This window comes from Chiloscyllium plagiosum, unplaced genomic scaffold (assembly GCF_037043375.1).
Source record: "Chiloscyllium plagiosum isolate Xiang-an unplaced genomic scaffold, Cpla_swu_hap1 HiC_scaffold_35, whole genome shotgun sequence".
Lineage (NCBI taxonomy): Eukaryota > Metazoa > Chordata > Chondrichthyes > Orectolobiformes > Hemiscylliidae > Chiloscyllium > Chiloscyllium plagiosum.
Window position 1 is genome coordinate 4,747,702 of NW_028270173.1, and position 21,551 is coordinate 4,769,252.

The 21,551-nt window shown below is 49.2% G+C and overlaps 1 protein-coding gene and 1 long non-coding RNA gene across 2 annotated transcripts in view; both read right to left on the reverse strand.

The window, feature by feature from the left end:
- Window positions 1–10,443: 10,443 nt before the first annotated feature.
- The window catches only part of LOC122541527 (uncharacterized), a 29,053-nt gene continuing 17,945 nt past the window's right edge, over window positions 10,444–21,551 (reverse strand). The window contains exons 4-6 of the mRNA XM_087979142.1: window positions 20,562–20,690; window positions 11,623–11,703; window positions 10,444–10,559 (exon numbers count right to left, since the gene is read on the reverse strand). Of these exons, the coding sequence (XP_087835268.1) occupies window positions 10,444–10,559; window positions 11,623–11,703; window positions 20,562–20,690 (326 nt within the window). The remainder of the gene's footprint in view (window positions 10,560–11,622; window positions 11,704–20,561; window positions 20,691–21,551) is intronic.
- On the reverse strand, window positions 19,202–20,235 carry LOC148139992 (uncharacterized). Its single transcript, XR_015752994.1, has 3 exons — window positions 20,206–20,235; window positions 19,430–19,484; window positions 19,202–19,377 (listed from the first exon to the last, which is right to left on the reverse strand). It is a non-coding gene; the product is annotated as an uncharacterized LOC148139992 (long non-coding RNA).

Consider the following 21,551-nt stretch of genomic DNA (forward strand, 5'->3'; position numbering starts at 1 on the left):
AAAAGAGAATTACAGAGCAGTGTATCTCACATCAATGGTAGGGAAACTACTGGAGAAGATTCTCAAGGAGAGACTTATTCTCCACTTGGAGGGGCAAGGTTTGATCAGGGATAGTCAGCATGGCTTTGTCAGAGGGACATCAGGCCTGATAAATTTGATAGAATTTTTCAAGGTGGTGACCAGATATGTAGACGAGGGTAGGGCAGTTGATATGGATTTCAGCAAAGCATTTGACAGAGTAATGAAGAAGGTAAAAGCATGTGGGATTCAGGGTAACTTGGCAAGTTGGATCCAATATTGTGGGTTGGCACAGTGGCTCAGTGGTTAGCTCAGGGACCCAGGTTCAATTCCAGCCTTGGGCGACCAGTGTCTGCGTGGGTTTCCTCCGGGTGCTCTGATTTCCTCCCACAGTCCAAAGATGTGCAGGTTAGGTGAATTGGCCACACTACATTGCCCGTCGTGTTAGATGCATTAGTCAGAGGGAAATGTGTTTGGATGGGTTACTCTTCGGAGGGTCGGTGTGGACTTGTTGGGCCAAAGGGTCTGTTTCCATACTGTAGGGAATCTAATCTAATCTAATCATATCAGCTTAGTGCCAGGAGACCGAGGGTGGTGGTGGTGGAAGAATGTTTGTGTGACCAGAGTCTGGTGTCCAGTGGAGTGGCACAGGGATCAGCGCTGGGACCCTTATAGTTTGTGACGTGTGTATACGACATGGATGGGAATGTGGCGGAGGTTGATAAGTAAGTTTGCAGATCACATGAAGATTGTTTGGGTGATTGTTATTTCAGTAGCAGATGGAATTTAACCCTGGAAAGTCTGAGGTCATGGACGATGGAACAAGACAAGGGAGCACTCAGTGAATGGCAGAGCACTAGGGAGCTCAGAGTAACATAGGGATCTCGGTTGTACACATTCACAGATCCCTGAATGAGGCAGGACAGGTTAATACGGTAGTTAAGAAGGGATATGGGACACTGACCTTTATCGGACATGGATTAGATTATAGGAGCAGGGAGGTTAGGTTGGAGCTGTACCTTAAACCACACTCTAGAAAGGGTGTGATTGCAGTGGTGGGGATGCAGAGGAGATTCTCAGCGATGAAGAGAACCTGGATACGCTCAGGTTGTTTTCCCTATAACAGAGCAGATTGAGGGAGAACCACGGGGGAATTGCCAGAGGACTGGAGAACAGTTACGTGATTGCAGTTTTCAGGAAGGGTGGTAGAGGTAAACCACGGAATTATAGACCAGTGAGTCTCACGGTTATTAGGAAGGAAATTTGGAAAACACTCTGAAGGAGACCACTAATCTCCTCGTGGAAAGGCAAGGTTTGACCAGGGATGGTCAGCATGGCTTTGTCAGAGGGAGGTCAGGCCTAATGAACTGGACAGAAGTTTGTGAGGAGGTCTCCAGGTGTGTAGATGTAATTTACATGGATTTCAGCAAAGCTTTGAACAAGGTCCCAGACTGGAAACCGATTGAGAAGGTAAAAGCACATGGGATCCAGGTAATTGTCTTAGTGGTAGGAGACAGAGGGTGGTAGAAGACTTTGTGTCACTGAAGGCTGGTGTCCAGTGGCACACAGCAGGAATTAGGGCTAGGACCCTGATTGGTTGTGGTATACATAAACAATATCGACATGAATCTGAGGGGAAGAGGGTGGTTGACATAAACAAAGGTTGGGAGATTGACAGTGAGGAAGTAGATGAAAGTTACAGGAGGATATAGACAGATTGGCTGGATAGCACATGGTATTTAATCCTGGTCAGTGTGTAGTTATGTACTTTAAAATAAGTCACAAGGCAAGGAAGTACTGAATAACTGGCAAGACACAAGGAAGCTCAGACCAACAGAGGGATCTGACCTCCGCAGGGATTCAGCTGGTCTGTGCCAAATGTTTTCCTTTCTGGGGAAAGTATTAAGGCAGACCAGCAGTATCTGGGTATATTGTGGTCTAGCAGTAATAGGGCTGTGTATGTGGATCATTTCCTCCTGGTAATGGCGTAGCTGAAAGATGACACCAGTCAGTGTGTCTGCAAGAGCTGCTTTTTCATTTTATTGAAAATTGCAATGACAAAGGCTATGACGTCCCAGCAATTGTCAGCATCTGGTGATTTATGCACAAAAAAAAACAGTATTCCTTCCTTTTAACAACGACAATAATCATAGCTGTCTATTGGACAGACAGCTGGTTAGAAAAATTCCATAATCATTCAAGTTCTGAATGAAATTATTACTGAAGAGGTTTTTAACCCACAAGCTGATGTTATCTGCAGTTTATTGTCGCTCCTGTATTAAGCCTTTGTTTAAAGATAGCAGCCTGTGGAAAAGGACAGGAGACAGCAAGGGTCGACATCTGCTTCTTGTGATTAAGTTGCCTGGAAAACAAGACCAACTCAATCACTACGGACTAAAACTAAAAAACAAATCCTTTGGGTATATGCAGCACCAAGACCAACTCAGTTTATGTAAGGCTGTTAGGAAATGTGGTCCAGCGAGTGGTTAGGTACTGTTCTGATCTTTTACAGAATCTGCAGCCTGATACCATTCGTTAGTTGTGAGGTTAGGTGACTCCTGACTCCATGATCTTTTTAACTCCTCTCCAATACCCTTCCTTAACCTGCATCCCTCCCTGCAGCCTTATGCCAGGGCTTGATCCTTTCACTGGGGACAGTCAGAGTGACATAGCCCCAGCCTCTCCCTATAGATCAAACCCCCAAACCCTGACAACATCCTTATAAATCTGTTCTGGGTTGGAGGGTTTGAGTTAACAAGAGAGAGGCTGAATAGGCTGGGGCTTCCTTCCTCTGGAGCGTCAGAGGCTGAGGGGGGACCGTTTGGAGGTTTATTAAATCATGAAGGGGCAGGGATAGGGTGAACAAACAGTCTTTTCCTCAGGATCCAAAAGTAGAGGGCAGAGGTTTAAGGGAAGAGGGGAAAGATTTAAAAGGGACCTGAGGAATAACGTTTTCACACAGAGGGTGGTGTGTGTATGGAATGAGCTGCCAGAGGAAGTGGTGGAGCCTGGTACAATTACAACATTTAAAAGGCATCTGGATGGGTACATGAATAGGAAGAGTTTACAGGGATATGGGCCAAATGCTGGCAAATGGGTCCAGCTTAACTTAGGATATCTGGTATACATGGACAGGCTGGACCAAGGGATTGGTTTTCATGCTGGATATATCCATGACCTGGCCTGTCTTCATTTTCTTCCACTTTTCTAAATCTGAATGACTCTCTCTGTGAACCCCAGCGTTGTGATAATGAGGAACAGTATAGCTGTGACCACACCGACACCGCACTGACACTGCACCGTGTGGTACAGACGACACCGACACCGCACTGACACTGCGCGATACAGAACACACCGACACCGCACCGTGCAGTACAGACCACACCGACACCGCACCGTGCGGTACAGACCGCACCGAGCGGTACAGACCACACCGACACCGCACCGTGCGGTACAGACCGCACCGACACCGCACCGTGCGGTACAGACCGCACCGACACCGCACCGTGCGGTACAGACCGCACCGACACCGCACCGTGCGGTACAGACCACACCGACACCGCACCGTGCGGTACAGACCGCACCGACACCGCACCGTGCGGTACAGACCGCACCGGCACCGCACCGTGCGGTACAGACCGCACCGGCACCGCACCGTGCGGTACAGACCGCACCGGCACCGCACCGTGCGGTACAGACCGCACCGGCACCGCACCGTGCGGTACAGACCGCACCGGCACCGCACCGTGCGGTACAGACTATACCGACACCGCACAGTGCTGCATGGACCACACCGACACCACACAGTACAGACCGCACCATGCGGTACAGACCACACTGACACCGCACCGTGGTACAGACCGCACCGACACCGCACCGTGTGGTACAGACCGCACCGACATCGCACCACGCGGTACAGACCACACCGACACCGTGTGGTACAGACTACTCTGAAACCACACCGTGCGGTACAGACCACGCCGGCACCGAACCGTGTGGTACAGACCACACCGGCACCGAACCATGTGGTACAGACCACACCGGCACTGAACCGTGTGGTACAGACCACACCGACACCGCGCCGTGCTGCACGGACCACACCGACACCGCACCGTGCTGTACGGACCACTCCGACACCGCACCGTGCTGTACGGACCACACCGACACCGCACCGTGCTGCACGGACCACACCGACACCGCACCCTGCTGCACGGACCACACCGACACCGCACCGTGCTGTACGGACCACTCCGACACCGCACCGTGCTGTACGGACCACACCGACACCGCACCGTGCTGCACGGACCACACCGACACCGCACCCTGCTGCACGGACCACACCGACACCGCACCCTGCTGCACGGACCACACCGACACCGCACCCTGCTGCACGGACCACACCGACACCGCACCGTGCTGCACGGACCACACCGACACCGCACCGTGCTGCACGGACCACACCGACACCGCACCCTGCTGCACGGACCACACCGACACCGCACCCTGCTGCACGGACCACACCGACACCGCACCCTGCTGCACGGACCACACCGACACCGCACCGTGCGGTACGGACCACACCGACACCGCACCGTGCGGTACGGACCACACCGACACCGCACCGTGCGGTACAGACCACACCGACACCGCACCGTGCGGTACAGACCACACCGACACCGCACCGTGCTGTACAGACCACACCGACACCGCACCGTGCGGTACAGACCACACCGACACTGCACCGTGCGGTACAGACCACACCGACACCGCACTGTGCTGTACAGACCACACCGACACTGCACCGTGTGGTACAGACCACACCGACACTGCACCGTGCTGCACGGACCACACCGACACTGCACCGTGCGGTACAGACCACACCGACACCGCACCGTGCGGTACAGACCACACCGACACCGCACCGTGCGGTACAGACCACACCGACACCGCACCGTGTGGTACAGACCACACCGACACTGCACCGTGCTGCACGGACCACACCGACACTGCACCGTGCGGTACAGACCACACCGACACCGCACCGTGCGGTACAGACCACACCGACACCGCACCGTGCGGTACAGACCACACCGACACTGCACCGTGCGGTACAGACCACACCGACACTGCACCGTGCGGTACAGACCACACCGACACCGCACCCTGCTGCACGGACCACACCGACACCGCACCGTGCGGTACGGACCACACCGACACCGCACCGTGCGGTACAGACCACACCGACACCGCACCGTGCGGTACAGACCACACCGACACTGCACCGTGCGGTACAGACCACACCGACACCGCACCGTGCTGTACAGACCACACCGACACTGCACCGTGCGGTACAGACCACACCTACACCGCACGGTGCGGTACAGACCACACCGACACCGCACCGTGTGGTACAGACCACACCGACACTGCACCGTGCTGCACGGACCACACCGACACTGCACCGTGCGGTACAGACCACACCGACACCGCACCGTGCGGTACAGACCACACCGACACCGCACCGTGCGGTACAGACCACACCGACACTGCACCGTGCGGTACAGACCACACCGACACTGCACCGTGCGGTACAGACCACACCGACACCGCACCGTGCGGTACAGACCACACCGACACCGCACCGTGTGGTACAGACCACACCGACACTGCACCGTGCTGCACGGACCACACCGACACTGCACCGTGCGGTACAGACCACACCGACACCGCACCGTGCGGTACAGACCACACCGACACCGCACGGTGCGGTACAGACCACACCGACACCGCACCGTGCGGTACAGACCACACCGACACCGCACCGTGCTGTACAGACCACACCGACACCGCACCGTGTGGTACAGACCACACCGACACCGCACCGTGCGGTACAGACCACACCGACACTGCACCGTGCGGTACAGACCACACCGACACTGCACCGTGCGGTACAGACCACACCGACACCGCACCGTGCTGTACAGACCACACCGACACTGCACCGTGCGGTACAGACCACACCTACACCGCACGGTGCGGTACAGACCACACCGACACCGCACCGTGTGGTACAGACCACACCGACACTGCACCGTGCTGCACGGACCACACCGACACTGCACCGTGCGGTACAGACCACACCGACACCGCACCGTGCGGTACAGATCACACCGACACCGCACGGTGCGGTACAGACCACACCGACACCGCACCGTGTGGTACAGACCACACCGACACTGCACCGTGCGGTACAGACCACACCGACACCGCACCGTGCGGTACAGACCACACCGACACCGCACCGTGCGGTACAGACCACACCGACACCGCACCGTGCGGTACAGACCACACCGACACCGCACGGTGCGGTACAGACCACACCGACACCGCACCGTGTGGTACAGACCACACCGACACTGCACCGTGCGGTACAGACCACACCGACACCGCACGGTGCGGTACAGACCACACCGACACCGCACCGTGCGGTACAGACCACACCGACACCGCACCGTGTGGTACTGCACTAATGAATTTCCGTCGGAACGTTTGTAAGTTATCAGCCTTTCGCATTCTGCTTGTTTATACTATACCTTATTTGAAAGCACTGTGTTAATTTGGTATTGAAATGTGTACAGTTGCTCGTCTGACTGCTTTCAACTTTAGATACATTTCCAGTTCTCGAACTGTCAGGATAGAAATGAACAGAGTGTAAAAGCTGCAATTTGAGAGACTGGGATGACATTGTGAACAATGAGGTTCTACTGAGAACCAAAGACAGATGGGCAGTATTAATTTGAGAGAATTAATGATAAAGGAGCACAGGTCTAGGACTTTGGAGCAGGTTTACGCCTCTCAGTCCCTGGAGTCTGCATCCCTTTTCAATCAGAGCTAGTTGTAGTCTCAACCCTACTCCCCAGTCACATTCTCATCTTTCAAAACCCTCATTTGTCTGGACATGGTCTAATTGGGTTCTGGGGAGAATGCCACAGACTCACAAGCCTCAGAAAAAAAAGAAATTCTCAACTCCTTCTTAAAAGAGAGAGCTCCTATTTTTAAACCGTATTGCCTGCAATAGGAGAAATCCTTTCAGAGTCCCCTCGAGATCTGTCAAGTCTCAGTGAGGTCCTCTCTCATCCCTCCACACTTCAATGAGTCCAGATCCAACTTGTTCAACCTTTCCTCCGAAAATAAACAGCTCTCATCCCAGAAAAGAGGTGAATGACCCTTACTGAAGTGCTTCTAATGTAGTGATATCCTTTTTATCAGTAAGGAAATCAAAACTGTAAACATTACTCCAGATGTGTTCTCAATATGGACTTGTACAGCTGCAGTAAAACCTCAAGATGTTTACCTGCAGTAAGCCCTGATATGCCACAGCCTTACTGTTCACTTACTGACCTGCATTCTAATATAACTGATTCATGAGCTGCTGCACCCAGTTCCCTTGGTAGCTCAGAGTTTTGCAGATTCTCTTTATTTATACAATAGACTGGTTTTGTACTCTTCCTGCCAAAGTAGACCAGTTCAGATTTTTCCACATTGCACTCCATCTGCAAAATGTTTGCCACAAAAGGTTACAAGGGAAGTTAGAGCCAAGGGTATTGGAGCCAAAGAAGAGGCAGAAAACTGGCCAGAAAAACAAATAGCAGCCCTGAGGAGTGGGAGAAGTTTAGAATTCTGCAAAGGAGGATAAAGGCATTGTCGGAGAATAAGCTGATGGGGAACATTAAAGCCGATTGAAAAGGTTTCCATTGGGATGTGAAGGGATAAAGATTGGTGAAGACAAATGAAGGTCCCTTACAATCAGAAACTCTGAGTTGCAGAGATTTACTGAATTCAAATTGCACCTTCTGCCTTGGCAGGATTGAAACACAAGTCCCAGAATATTCCTTGTGCCTCTGGAGTAACAATCCACCGATAGTTCCACTGGGTCATCACCTCCCTCGTGATAACGGAGAGCTGAGAAATGACTGATCATTGAAAAATGTACTTTTGCTATATTTTCGTAAAGAAAAACAGCCATAACATCCCAGAGATGTTGGGGAAACACGGGTGAAATACCTCCAGAGAAGCCGGTATCCTATCACTGTGTCATTCCTTACTTCCACGTGCACAGTACGTGAACTCTGACCAACTAGCTCAGAGTCAGTCCCGAGAGTGAGGGGAGTCTCAGCGACTCCCTGATCAGCCCAGGCTGACAGCCCCAGTCAGGGATGTCCTATTCAACATAATGCAACTGGTCAACCTCGCTCCAACCACTCCAACAGAGACTGAGGTACTGCATGAAATCTGGATTAGTACCGAAATAGGGTTGAGAAAATTGATGGGATTGAAGGCCAGTAGATCCCCAGGCCCTGATTAGCTACATCCTTAAGTACTTAAAGAAACCACCCTAGAAATAGTAGACACACTGGTGATTTTCTTCCAAGACTCTATAAACTATGGAAACTTTCCGAAAGATTTAGGGGATAAATAATGTAACCCCTCTATTTAAGAAAGGAAGAAAAATGAAAACTGGGAATTATAGACAGTTCAGCTGGACACAGGCAAGCAAATCCTTTCCAAAGTGAAGTATCGCTCAATAGAGACATTTCAAAATGCAAGTTATAAAGGAAACAAGAGAGGTGAAGGGTACAAGAGACCAGCAGCCCAACATCATTAAACCAAATCCAAAAGTCTTCCATTGGCAAATAAACAGGAACATCTAACATGATCCCAGATGATGTTGCAACTGGACAGGTCAGATCCTAAACTGAAACCCAGTTTAAAAATAATAATATGGTGGTCTTTCACTGAAACACCAGCATGCAACGCTGCAGATTTCATTTTAATTATAAAAGAATTTTATGACACAAAATAAAAGATAAAATAGAAGAACTTGTGCTACTTACATATATCACAATCTGAAAGATTTTAAAAAATTTCAAAACTCCTATCTATCCCAACACCATCACTTTACAATTGCCAACTACCAGAGATAGCCCTCTCTCTATCACATCCATCGATTTCACTTCTTTCAATTCCTGGTCCTAAGAGTTTGACAAATTTGCCCTTGATTAGTCTCTCAGATAAGTCTGAGCTTAAATGTTTTTAGCATCATATAACTTTTCTAGGTTTTGGTCCAAACACTTCTGGTCTGGAATTTTCTAACTAAAATCCTTACACTGAGGTAACCTATTTTCTAACTGTTCTGTACGACTCTTTTTCTCCTGTATCTAACCTCAGCCAGGTTTTCTGGGAACTTTAACCAAAAACTTGCTTCTAAGTCAAAAGCAATCAATACTTTTGAATGTTTACTTTCTTGGATTGTAAAATTCTCACAATGCAAACAAGTTATCATCATTAAGTTAAAGACAAATTCGGCTGATCCTATTGGATCATAGGGCTGCTCTCTCATTACAAAAAACAGCTGGTGGCAAGTTTAACACAAGGGTCACCAAGCATCAGATAAAGGGCAATGCTGAAAAGGTGCGAGTTTCATGGTAACCTCAGCCAGTGCAGGAATTGAACCTGCACTCTTGGTGTCACTCTGCATCGAAAACCAGTCCTGCCAACTGAGCTAACCACACAAGGGGGGGCCAAGTCAGTGAATACTTTCAAGGCTGAATTAGGATTTTACCAACAAGTAAGTCAAGGATTATAGGGAAGAAACAAGAAAGTGGATTTGTAGCCAGAATGAGACAGTTATGATCTTATTGAATGGTAGAGTAGGCATGAGGAACTGAATATTTCTTGTGGTTTTATATTCTTATATGTCACATAAACAGTATTCAATCATTAATCTTATTGCTGACTCTCTGCAGTGCTGAGAAGGATTTCGAAGCTGGTGGAGGATAGCTGAAGGGCTGATGGAACTGGTGATTTCTGGTTTAGTTGAGTCTTCAGCACCAGTGTGGGGTCAGATGCTGCATCTTGCCTGTCCGCTATGGTGGATCACCAACATCAGGCCATTTACACAGGTACACAAAAGCTAGGTCCTGACCCAAGCAAGAACTTTCCATTTGGGGTCAGGGTCTGACAGCCTGACATCTGTAACCAATTGTATTTTCAGAAAGTGCCTTCATCTCCTTTTCCCAGCTTCATCAGCAGTGCCTACCCATAATCATGGTGATGCCAATCTTTCAGCAGTGTATGGCCTCTGATTGGCTATCTAATCCCAGTTGGATGCCTCCTTTTTGACAGATTAGCTCAGCCACGTCCCACAACTGCCCTTGGTGGGTTACTGACCCAGGGCTGAGGTCAATGATACACACGTGCCAGCAAACAAACCATCGGTGCAATAAACAGGTAACCATTTCCAGACCAACTCAGCATGGGTACATCTTCATGACACATCGAAAAGATACAGGAGAAAGAACAGACTTTACAATCAGATGGAGAATTACACATAAGACAGAATTCTAACAGCCAATACCTAACTTCTTACTTACGGTATGTGATGTAGTAGATGACAGATGCAAACACAGGGAATAAGTAGACCACCACAGCAAGTAAACTCCTTGTAATTAACATTTCGGAGGGATATTGGCAGAGTGAAGCTGCAGCATGCAATGTAGAGACAGACAAGGTTACTTTAATGTTATCCTTTCCTAAAATTCTGACAATTAGTCATACTGGAAGAATCAGTGTCATGTACAGGTCATTGGGACATCAACATTAAAAGAGGCTGAATTCAGAGAGATAGCATCATAATTATTAAACACAGATCATCAACATGCAATGACAAACAGTTTGTAGATTGTAGAGATACTAATATTAAGTATCCAAGCAGTGCAAAACAGTAACCTTGCACAACGTTCCTGATGGGAATCCTTCCCACACAACCATCCCTGATGTAATAAACAGGCCATAAGACACAGGAGCAGGAATTAGGCCATTCAGCCCATCCAGTCTGCTCCACCATTCAATCATGGCTGATAGGTTTCTCAACCCCATTCACCCGCTTTCTCCTCGTAACCCTTGACCCCCTTGATACCCAAGAACCTATCTACCTTCATCTTAAATATCCTCACTGACCTGGTCCCCACAGCCTTCTGTGGCAATGAATCCCATCGGTTCCCCACTCTCTGGCTGAAGAAGTTTCTCCTTCTCTCCGTTCTCAAAGGCCTTTCCTTTACTCTAAGGCTGTGCCCTCTGGTCCTAGTCTCTCCTCACAATGGAAACATCTTCCCAACATCCACCCTGTCCAGGCCATTCACTATTCTGTACGTTTCAATTAGATCCCCCCTCATTCTTCTAAACTCCATTGAGTATAGACCCAGAATCCTTAAACGTTAAGCTTTTTGTTCCTGGGACCATTCTCGTGAATCTCCTCTGAACATGTTCCAGGGCCAGTACTTTCTTCCAAAGATATGGGGCCCAAGATTGTACACAATACTCCAAATGTGGTCTGACCAGAGCCTAACAGAGCCTCAGAAGTACACCCCCGCTTTAATATTCAAGTCTTCCCAAAATAAGCCTTGATACTGATATTTCAGGAGGCGAAGAATTTTTCTGTGTTCATGTGGGGAACTTTCAGGTTTCCCCCCAGTCCAAATGGAAATAGTTAGGAGTCTAATGTTTGAGATTCTTTTATTCGAATCTAATATCTCAGCTACTCACCAATTTGTATTGATTGATAAAGTAAGAGAATTGAAATTACCACCGAAAGAAATCCACAAACGAACAGGATAAAACAATGAACTGTCAAGAGAAAAAGTAATTAAAATCAGCCTGTTCTACTTGGAAGAGATTAATTATAATACATTCCTAATCTCTAAATACACCTGACATGAATGTCAATACACATGGAACATTCCAGAACAGTACAGGCCCTTCGGCCCTCTATATTGTGCTGACCTGTGGAACCAATCTGAAGCCCATCTAACCTACACTATTCCATCACCATCCATATGCCTATCCAATGACCATTTAAATGCCCTTAAAGTTGGCGAGTCTACTACTGTGTAGGCAGGGCATTCCACACCCCCCATTACTCTCTGAGAAAGGAACCTACCTCTGAATCTGTCCTATATCTATCACCCCTCAATTTGAAGCTATGTCCCCTTGTGCTAGCCATCACCATCCGAGGAAAAAGGCTCTCCCTGTCCACCCTATCTAACCCTCTGATTATCTTATATGTCTCTATTAAGTCACTTCTCAACCTTCTTCTCTCTAACAAAAACAGCCTCAAGTCCCTCAGCCTTTCCTCATAAGACCTTCCTTCCTTCCGTACCAGGCAACATTATGGTAAATCTCCTCTGAACCCTTTCCAAAGCTTCCACATCCTTCCTATAATGCGGTGACCAGAACGGTACACAATTCTCCAAGTGCGGCCGCACCAGAGTTTAGTACAGCTGTAGCATGACCTCGTGACTCCGAAAATCAATCCCTCTACCAATAATAGAACATAGTACAGCACAGAACAGGCCCTTCGCCCATGATGTTGTGCCGAGGATTATTCCTAATCTAAAATAAAATTACCTAACCTGTGCACCCCTAAATTCACTGCTATCCATGTGCATGTCCAGCAGTCGCTTAAATATCCCCAATGACTCTGCTCCCACCACCACCGCTGGCAACGCATTCCATACATTCACAACTCTCTGCATAAAGAACCTTCCTCTGATGTCTCCTTTATACCTTCCTCCTAATATCTTCAAACTATGACTTCTTGTACCAGTCAGTCCTGCCCTGGGGAAAAATCTCTGTCTCTAGCTATCCATGCCGCTCCTTATCTTGTACACCTCGATCAGGTCTCCTCTCTTCCTCCTCCTCTCCACAGAGAAAAGTCAGTTTATTCAACCTTTCTTCATAAGACAAGCCCTCCAGTCCAAGCAGCATCCTGGTAAACCTTCTTTGCACCCTCTCCAAAGCCTCTGTAACTTTCCTATAGTAGGATGACCAGAACTGGACACAATATTCCAAGTGTGGCCTCACCAGGGACTTGTAGAGCTGCAGCAAAACCTTGCGGCTCTTAACCCCTATCCCGCTGTTAATGAAAGCCAAAACACCATATGCTTTCTTAACAACCCTATCCATTTGGGTGTGACTTTGAGGGATCAATGCACTTGAATACCCAGATCTCTCTGTTCCTCCACACTTGTCTTTAATCCTATATTCAGCATTCTGGTTTGACCTTCCAAAATGCATCACTTTGCATTTATCCAGGTTGAACTCTATCTGCCATTTCTCAGCCCAGCTCTGCATCCTGTCTATATTGCGCTGCAGCCTGCAATAGCCCTCTCTACTATCGACGGCACCTCCAACCTTTGTGCCATCTGAAAATTTACTAACCCACCCCTCAACCTCCACATCCAAGTCATTTATAAAAACTACAAAGAGCAGAGGCCCAAGAACAGAGCCCTGCGGGACACCACTCAACATTGACCTCCAGGCAGAATACTTCCCATCTACAACCACTCTCTGCTTTCTGTCAGCAAACTAATTCATGAAAATGTGTTGCTGGAAAAGCGCAGCAGGTCAGGCAGCATCCAGAGAACAGGAGAATCGACGTTTCGGGCATAAGCCCTTCTTCAGGATAGCCAAATCTCCCTGTATCCCATACCTCCTGACTTGATGACTGAGCCTACCATGGGGAACCCTATCAAATGCCTTGCTGAAATCCATATACACCACATCCACTGCTCGACCTTCGTCGACCTGTCTCGTCACCTCCTCAAAGAACTCAATAAGATTTGTGAGGCATGACCTGCCCCTCACAAAGCCATGCTGACTGCCTTTAATCACGCTATGCTTTTCCAAATAGTCATAAATCCTATCCCTCAGAACTCTCTCCAAAACCTTGCTGACCACAGTCGTAAGACTGACCGGTCTCTAAATGCCAGGGATTTCCCTATTCCCCTTCTTGAAAAGAGGAACAATATTTGCCTCCCTCCAATCCTCTGGTACGGCTTCTGTGGAGAGTGAGGAAGCAAAGATCTTCACCAGCGGCTTAGCAACCTCCTTTCTCGCTTCCCGAAGCAACCTAGTCTGGTCTGACCCTGGGGACTTAACAATCCTAATGTTTGCCAAAATTTCCAGCACTGAAAATGTGTTGCTGGAAAAGCGCAGCAGGTCAGGCAGCATCCAAGGAGCAGGAGAATCGATGTTTCAGGCATAAGCCCTTCTTCAGGAATGAGGAAAGTGTGTCCAGCAGGCTAAGATAAAAGGTAGGGAGGAGGGACTTGGGGGGAGGGGCGTTGGAAATGCGATAGGTGGAAGGAGGTTAAGGTGAGGGTGATAGGCCAGAGTGGGGGTGGGGGCGGAGAGGTTAGGAAGGCGGTGCTGAGTTCGAGGGATTTGACTGAGACAAGGTGGGGGGAGGGGAAATGAGGAAACTGGAGAAATCTAAGTACATCCCTTGTGGTTGGAGGGTTCCCAGGCAGAAGATGAGGCGCTCTTCCTCCAACCGTCGTGTTGCCATGGTCTGGCGATGGAGGAGTCCAAGGACCTGCATGTCCTTGGTGGAGTGGGAGGGTGAGTTGAAGTATTGAGCCAGGGGTGGTTGGGTTGGTTGGTGCGGGTGTCCCAGAGGTGTTCTCTGAAACGTTCCGCAAGTAGGCGGCCTGTCTCCCCAATATAGAGGAGGCCACATCGGGTGCAGCGGATGCAGTAAATGATGTGTGTGGAGGTGCAGGTGAATTTGTGGCGGATATAGAAGGATCCCTTGGGGCCTTGGAGGGAAGTAAGGGGGAGGTGTGGGCGCAAGTTTTGCATTTCTTACGGTTGCAGGGGAAGGTGCCGGGAGTGGAGGTTGGGTTGGTGGGGTGTGTGGACCTGACAAGGGAGTCACGGAGGGAGCGGTCTTTTCAGAACGCTGATAGGGGAGGGGAGGGAAATATATCCCTGGTGTTGGGGTCCGTTTGGAGGTGGCGGAAATGACGACGGATGGTACGATGTATATGGAGGTTGGTGGGGTGGTAGGTGAGGACTAGTGGGGTTCTGTCCTGGTGGTGATTGGAGGGGCGGGGCTCAAGGGCGGAGGAGCGGGAAGTTATGGAGATGCGGTGAAGAGCATCGTCGATCACGTCTGGGGGGAAATTGCGGTCTTTGAAGAAGGAGGCCATCTGGGTTGTACGGTTTTGGAACTGGTCCTCCTGGGAGCAGATGCGGCGGAGACGAAGGAATTGGGAATATGGGATGGCATTTTTACAGGGGGCAGGATGGGTGGAGGTTTAGTCTAGGTAGCTGTGGGAGTCGGTCGGTTTATAGTAAATGTCCGTGTTGATTCGGTCGCCCGAGATAGAAATGGAGAGGTCTAGGAAGGGGAGGGAGGAGTCTGAGATGGTCCAGGTAAATTTGAGGTCGGGGTGGAAGGTGTTGGTAAAGTGGATGAACTGTTCAACTTCCTCGTGGGAGCACGAGGCAGCACCGATACGGTCATCGATGTAGCGGAGGAAAAGGTGGGGGGTGGTGCCAATGCAGCTGCATGCCACAGTCTTGCCTTCTCCGAGGATTTGACTCAGGACCTTCAGATTATGAGACTGATGCACTGCCTACTGCGCTAAGAAGGCCACATCAACTTCATCAATCTTGACCTGTTCAAGCCTGTTTGAACAGCTAATAAAAGCTAACACACCGTATGCCTTCTTAACAATCCTATCAACCTGGGTGGCAACTTTCAGGCATCTGTGTACCTGGACACCAAGATCTCTCTGCTCATCTACACTGCCAAGAATCTTTCCGTTAGCTCAGCACTCTTTATTCCTGTTGTGCCTTCCCAAGTGAATCACCTTACACATTTCCATGTTAAACTCCATTTGCCACCTCCTTGCCCAGCTCTGCAGCTTATCTGCAACCCGTAATATTCTTCATCACTATCCAGAACTCCACCGACCAGAGTGTCATCTGCAAATTTACTAATCTATCCTTCCAAAAATGACAAACAGCAGTGGACCTAAAACAGACCCTTATGGTACACCACTAGTAACTGAACTCCTGGATGAATATTTCCCATCAATCACTACCCTCTGCCTTCTTTCAGATAGCCAATTGCTGATCAAAACCGTGAAAATCCCCTCAATCCCATGCCTCCATAATTTGTGCAATACCGTACCATGGGGAACCTATCAAAAGCCTAACTGAAATCCACATATACCACATCAAATGCTTTACCCTCATCTACCTGTTTGGTCACCTTCTCATAGTACTCAATAAGGTTTGTGAGGCATGATCCACCTTTCACAAAACCGTGCTGACTATCCCTAATCAAATTATCATCTCTAGATTATTATAAATTCTCTCTCTTATAACATTTTCCAACACTTTACCCACAACTGAAGTAAGGCTCACTGGTCAATAATTACCAGGGTTGTCTCTACTCCCCTTCTTGAGCAGGGGAACAACATTTGCTATCCTTCAGTCTTCTGGCACTATTCTTAAAGTCATAGAGTCATAGAGATGTACAGCACGGAAAGAGACCCTTCAGTCCAACCCGTCCATGCTGACCAGATATCCCAACCCAATCTAGTCCCACCTGCCAGCACCCGGCCCATATCCCTCCAAACCCTTCCTATTATATACCCATCCAGATGCCTCTTAGATGTTGTAATTGTACCAGCCTCCACCACTTCCTCTGGCAGCTCATTCCATACCCTCTGTGTGAAAAAGTTGGCCCTTAGGTCTCTTTTATATCTTTCCCCTCTCACCCCAAACCTATGCCCTCTCATTGTGGACTCCCCCACCCCAGGGAAAAGACTTCGTCTATTTATCCTATCCATGCCCCTCATGATTTTATAAACCTCTAAAAGGTCACCCCTCAGCCTCCGACACTCCAGGGAAAACAGCCCCAGCCTGTTCAGCCTCTCCCTATAGCTCAAATCCTCCAAACCTTGCAACATCCTTGTAAACTTTTTCTGAACCCTGCAGGCAATGAAGCATAAAGATTAATGCCAAAGGATCTGCAATCTCCTCCCTAACTTCCCAGAGAATCCTAGGATAAATTCCATCTGGCCCAGGGGACTTATCTATTCTCTCACTTTCCAAAATTGCTAACACCTTCTCCTTGTGGACCTCAATCCTACCTAGTCTGGTCGTCTGTGTCTCAGTATTCTCCTCAACAACATTGCCTTTTTCCCAGTGTGAATACTGATGAAACAATATTCATTTAGAGCATGTCCTACCACCTCGGCTCCACGCACACCTTCCCATTACTATCCTTGATTGGCCCTAATCTTACTCTTGTCATTCTTTTATTCCTGATATACCTACACAAAGCTTTAGGGTTTTCCTTGATCCTACCTGCCAATGACTTCTCCTGTCCCCTCCTGTTGTTTTGTAGTTCCCTCTTTAGGTCTTTCCTGGCTAACTTGTAATTCTCACCGCCCTAACTGAGCCTTCGTGTCTCATCCTTACATAAACCGCCTTCTTCCTCTTGACAAGAGATTCAACTTCTTTAGTTAACCATGGCTCCCTCACTCAGCCACTTCCTCCCTGCCTGACAGATACATACTTATCAAGGACACACAGTAGCTGGTTCCTTGAATAAGCTCCACATTGCAATTGTGTCCATCCCCCGCAGTTTCCTTCCCCATCCTATGCATCCTAAATCTTGCCTAATCGCATCATAATTACCTTTCCCCCAGCTATAACTCTTGCCCTGTGTATACACCATCCTTTTCATCGCTAAAGTGTGATGACTATCGCCAAAGTGTTCACCTACCTACAAATCTAACACCTGGCCAGGTTCGTTACCCAGTACCAAATCCAATGTGGCCTCGCCCCTTGTTGGCCTGTCTACACACTGTGTCAGGAAACCCTCCTGCACACACTGGACAAAAACTTCTCCAGTTAATATATTTGGGAAGTTAAAGACCCCATAACAACTATCCTGTCACTCTCGTTCCTATCGAGAATTATCTTTGCTCTCCTTTCATCTACATCTCTGAAACAATGCGGAGGCCTATAGAAAACTGCCAACAGGGTGACCTCTCCTTTCCTGTTTCTAACCTCAGTCCATACTACCTCGGTAGACGAGCCCTCAAACATTCTTTTTGCCACCGTCATACTGTCCTTGGACTAACAATGCCACACTCCACCTCTTTTACCATCTTCTCTGTTCTTACTGAAACATCTAAACCCCAGAACCCGCAACAACCATTCCTGTCCCTGCCCTATCCATGTCTCCGAAATGGCCACAAGGTGAACACACAAAGTAGTCTCTCTGTCCTACAATCTTCTCGACACGTTACTGGGAGGTTCTGTCTCCTACAGACTCAGAGAGGAAGGCTGCCTCTGACATCATGTCCACCTGGTTCCAATCAACGAGGTAAAAACAATGACTGCAGATGCTGGAAACCAGATTCTGGATTAGTGATGCTGGAAGAGCACAGCAGTTCAGGCAGCATCCAAGGAGCAGTAAAATCGACGTTTCAGGCAAAAGCCCTTCATCAGGAATAAAGCTTTATTCCTGATGAAGGGCTTTTGCCCGAAACGCCGATTTCGAAGCTCCTTGGATGCTATCTGAACTGCTGTGCTCTTCCAGCACCATTGATCCAGAATCTGTTTCCAAGTTGTGTCCCCAATAAGCAGGAGCACAAAACTGCAAGAGTTCCAACTACCTATCCGGGAAGGAAAGCCGAGTGCCATGGCACATTTCACAAAATTCCCATGTGTGGCTTCTTCCCAAGTTTGATCCTCAGGCCTTGTAATTGCATCCATCCCATTCCTTGCTCCTCATCTCACCAGCCATCACCACCACTCATCGTCACCTGAATGCAACATCACCCCCATCCCCCAAAGGCACTCCCAAACTATTCCATTTCTCACACTCATGGGTCTCTTCCTTCTCCCCTCACAGTAGAAGAGAACACGGACGACTAGGGAAAAGCCGAGGACTGAAGATGCTCATTCGGTCATTCCCACTGCAGAGGAGGCAGCTCTGACATGTTGGCAGCTTAAGCTGCTTTAACCTTCTGTCTATTCACCTGACGAAGGGGCAGTGCTCCGAAAGCTGGGGATTCCAAATAAACCTGTTGGACTATAACCTGGTGGTGTGCACCGTCTGACTTTGTTTACAAACTGACACATCACGCCTGGTTAGAAACAGCTGCCTCCCCCTCACCTCTCCTCTCCTCTCATTCAGTCGGAACAGGGCTGACTGGTGGACACCAGTCAACTGCCAACAGAGAGAACACAGATACCTATCCGAACACGTGTAGCTTATAGGATGATAAATATTAAACACAGACTATCACCTTGGGAACCCCACCCCCTGCAAGTTCCCCTCCGAGCCCCTCCCCATCCCGACTTGGAAATATATCGGCCGTTCCTTCAGTGGGGCTGGGTCCCAATCCTGGAATTCCCTCCCTAAGGGACATTGTGGGTCTACCCACAGCACATGGACTGCAGCGGTTCAAGAAGGCAGCTCACCCCCACCTTCTCAAGGGGGCAACTAGGGACAGGGGCAGTAAATGCAGCTCACCCCCACCTTCTCAAGGGGGGGGCAACTAGGGACAGGGGCAGTAAATGCAGCTCACCCCCACCTCCTCAAGGGGGCAACTAGGGACTGGGGCAGTAAATGCAGCTCACCCCCACCTCCTCAAGGGGGGCAACTAGGGACAGGGGCAGTAAATGCAGCTCACCCCCACCTTCTCAAGGGGGCAACTAGGGACAGGGGCAGTAAATGCAGCTCACCCCACCTTCTCAAGGGGGGGTAACTAGGGGTAGGAGCAGTAAATGCAGCTCACCCCACCTTCTCAAGGGGGGGTAACTAGGGGCAGGGGCAGTAAATGCAGGTCAACCCCACCTTCTCAAGGGGGGCAACTAGGGGCAGTAAATGCAGCTCACCCCACCTTCTCAAGGGGGGGTAACTAGGGGCAGGGGCAGTAAATGCAGGTCAACCCCACCTTCTCAAGGGGGCAACTAGGGGCAGGGGCAGTAAATGCAGGTCAACCCCACCTTCTCAAGGGGGGCAACTAGGGGCAGTAAATGCAGCTCACCCCCACCTTCTCAAGGGGGCAACTAGGGACAGGGGCTGTAAATGCAGCTCACCCCCACCTTCTCAAGGGGGGCAACTAGGGACAGGGGCAGTAAATGCAGCTCACCCCCACCTTCTCAAGGGGGCAACTAGGGACAGGGGCAGTAAATGCAGCTCACCACCTTCTCAAGGGGGGCAACTAGGGACAGGGGCAGTAAATGCAGCTCACCCCCACCTTCTCAAGGGGGCAACTAGGGACAGGGGCAGTAAATGCAGCTCACCACCACCTTCTCAAGGGGGGGCAACTAGGGACAGGGTAGTAAATGCAGCTCACCCCCACCTTCTCAAGGGGGGTTAACTAGGGACAGGGGCAGTAAATGCAGCTCACCCACACCTTCTCAAGGGGGGTAACTAGGGACAGGGGCAGTAAATGCAGCTCACCCTCACCTTCTCAAGGGGGCAACTAGAGACAGGGGCAGTAAATGCAGCTCACCCCCACATTCTCAAAGGACAAGTAGGAATGGCCATTAATGCTGGGCCCAGCCAGTGATATCCATGTCCCATGAGAAAATTTTTTAAATCCCCATGTCCCATGAGAAAATTTTAAAAATCCCCAATCAGAAGTACTAGACTTCCAGCTTACCATTAATGGTTAAGAACGATGGAGTGCGGTTTGTGTTCAGACCAAGAAAGAGGATGGAAACATAGATGATCGCTGCTACACACATCAAACACCCGAACCCCGCAATACATCTGTACAATATGGAGAAGCCTGTGAAAGGGACATAATAGAGGTCTTGGTGAAATAAGAGTGTGGTCAGACAGATCCAGTTCTGCACCCTCATAAACATCAATTCTCTTCAGGAACATTGCATGGTGTGCTTCTTACCGAGTCAACTTCCCATCTTCAAAGCAAACATTTGTCACATTGTCAAAGAAAAGCAGACCAAAGAATGGATATGGAGGGAAGGAGTGGCAGGGGAGGAGGGGAGGGGGAAGAAGGGAGATGCGTGGGGGCTGGATTGAGAGAGGTGGGGGAGAATGAGATGGACAGGAAAGGGGAGTTGGATGACCGTAGAAGAGAAACAAGGGGGAGGAGAGTGATCAGTGGGAAGAGGGAGGCAGTTGGATTGGGAGAAGGGGATGAGGAAAGATGAGTGGGAGAAGTTGGGTGGGGTCAAGAACCAGAGGGCAGTGATTGAAGGTAATTGTCCAATAAATCAGAGATGACATGAGGAAAACGATTTTCACACAGTGTGTGGATAAATCTGGAACGTATGCCAAGCTTTTATAAGTGTTGGTGGAACAAGCTGAATCATTCTCTGGAGAGAGATGGTTTGCTGGAGAGGGAGTAAATGAGTTGAGAAGTTGTGCTGTTACCATTTGCAATTGTAAATCAAGCTGGAATCTGAGCTGCACAATATCAGAGCAAAGGTGGAAGATAATTTTAGGATTAACAAGAAAGAGAATTACAACACATTCAAAATGTGTTCACCTAGATGTAATAGAAAATGACCAGCATGGACCTTCCTCCACTTGTTTCTTCTGTGCTTTCAAAGGAAATGACAATCCTGCAGCACGTCCATCTCTGAGCGTATCTTCCACCCCCGCGCCCCCAGTTTGAAATGTACTT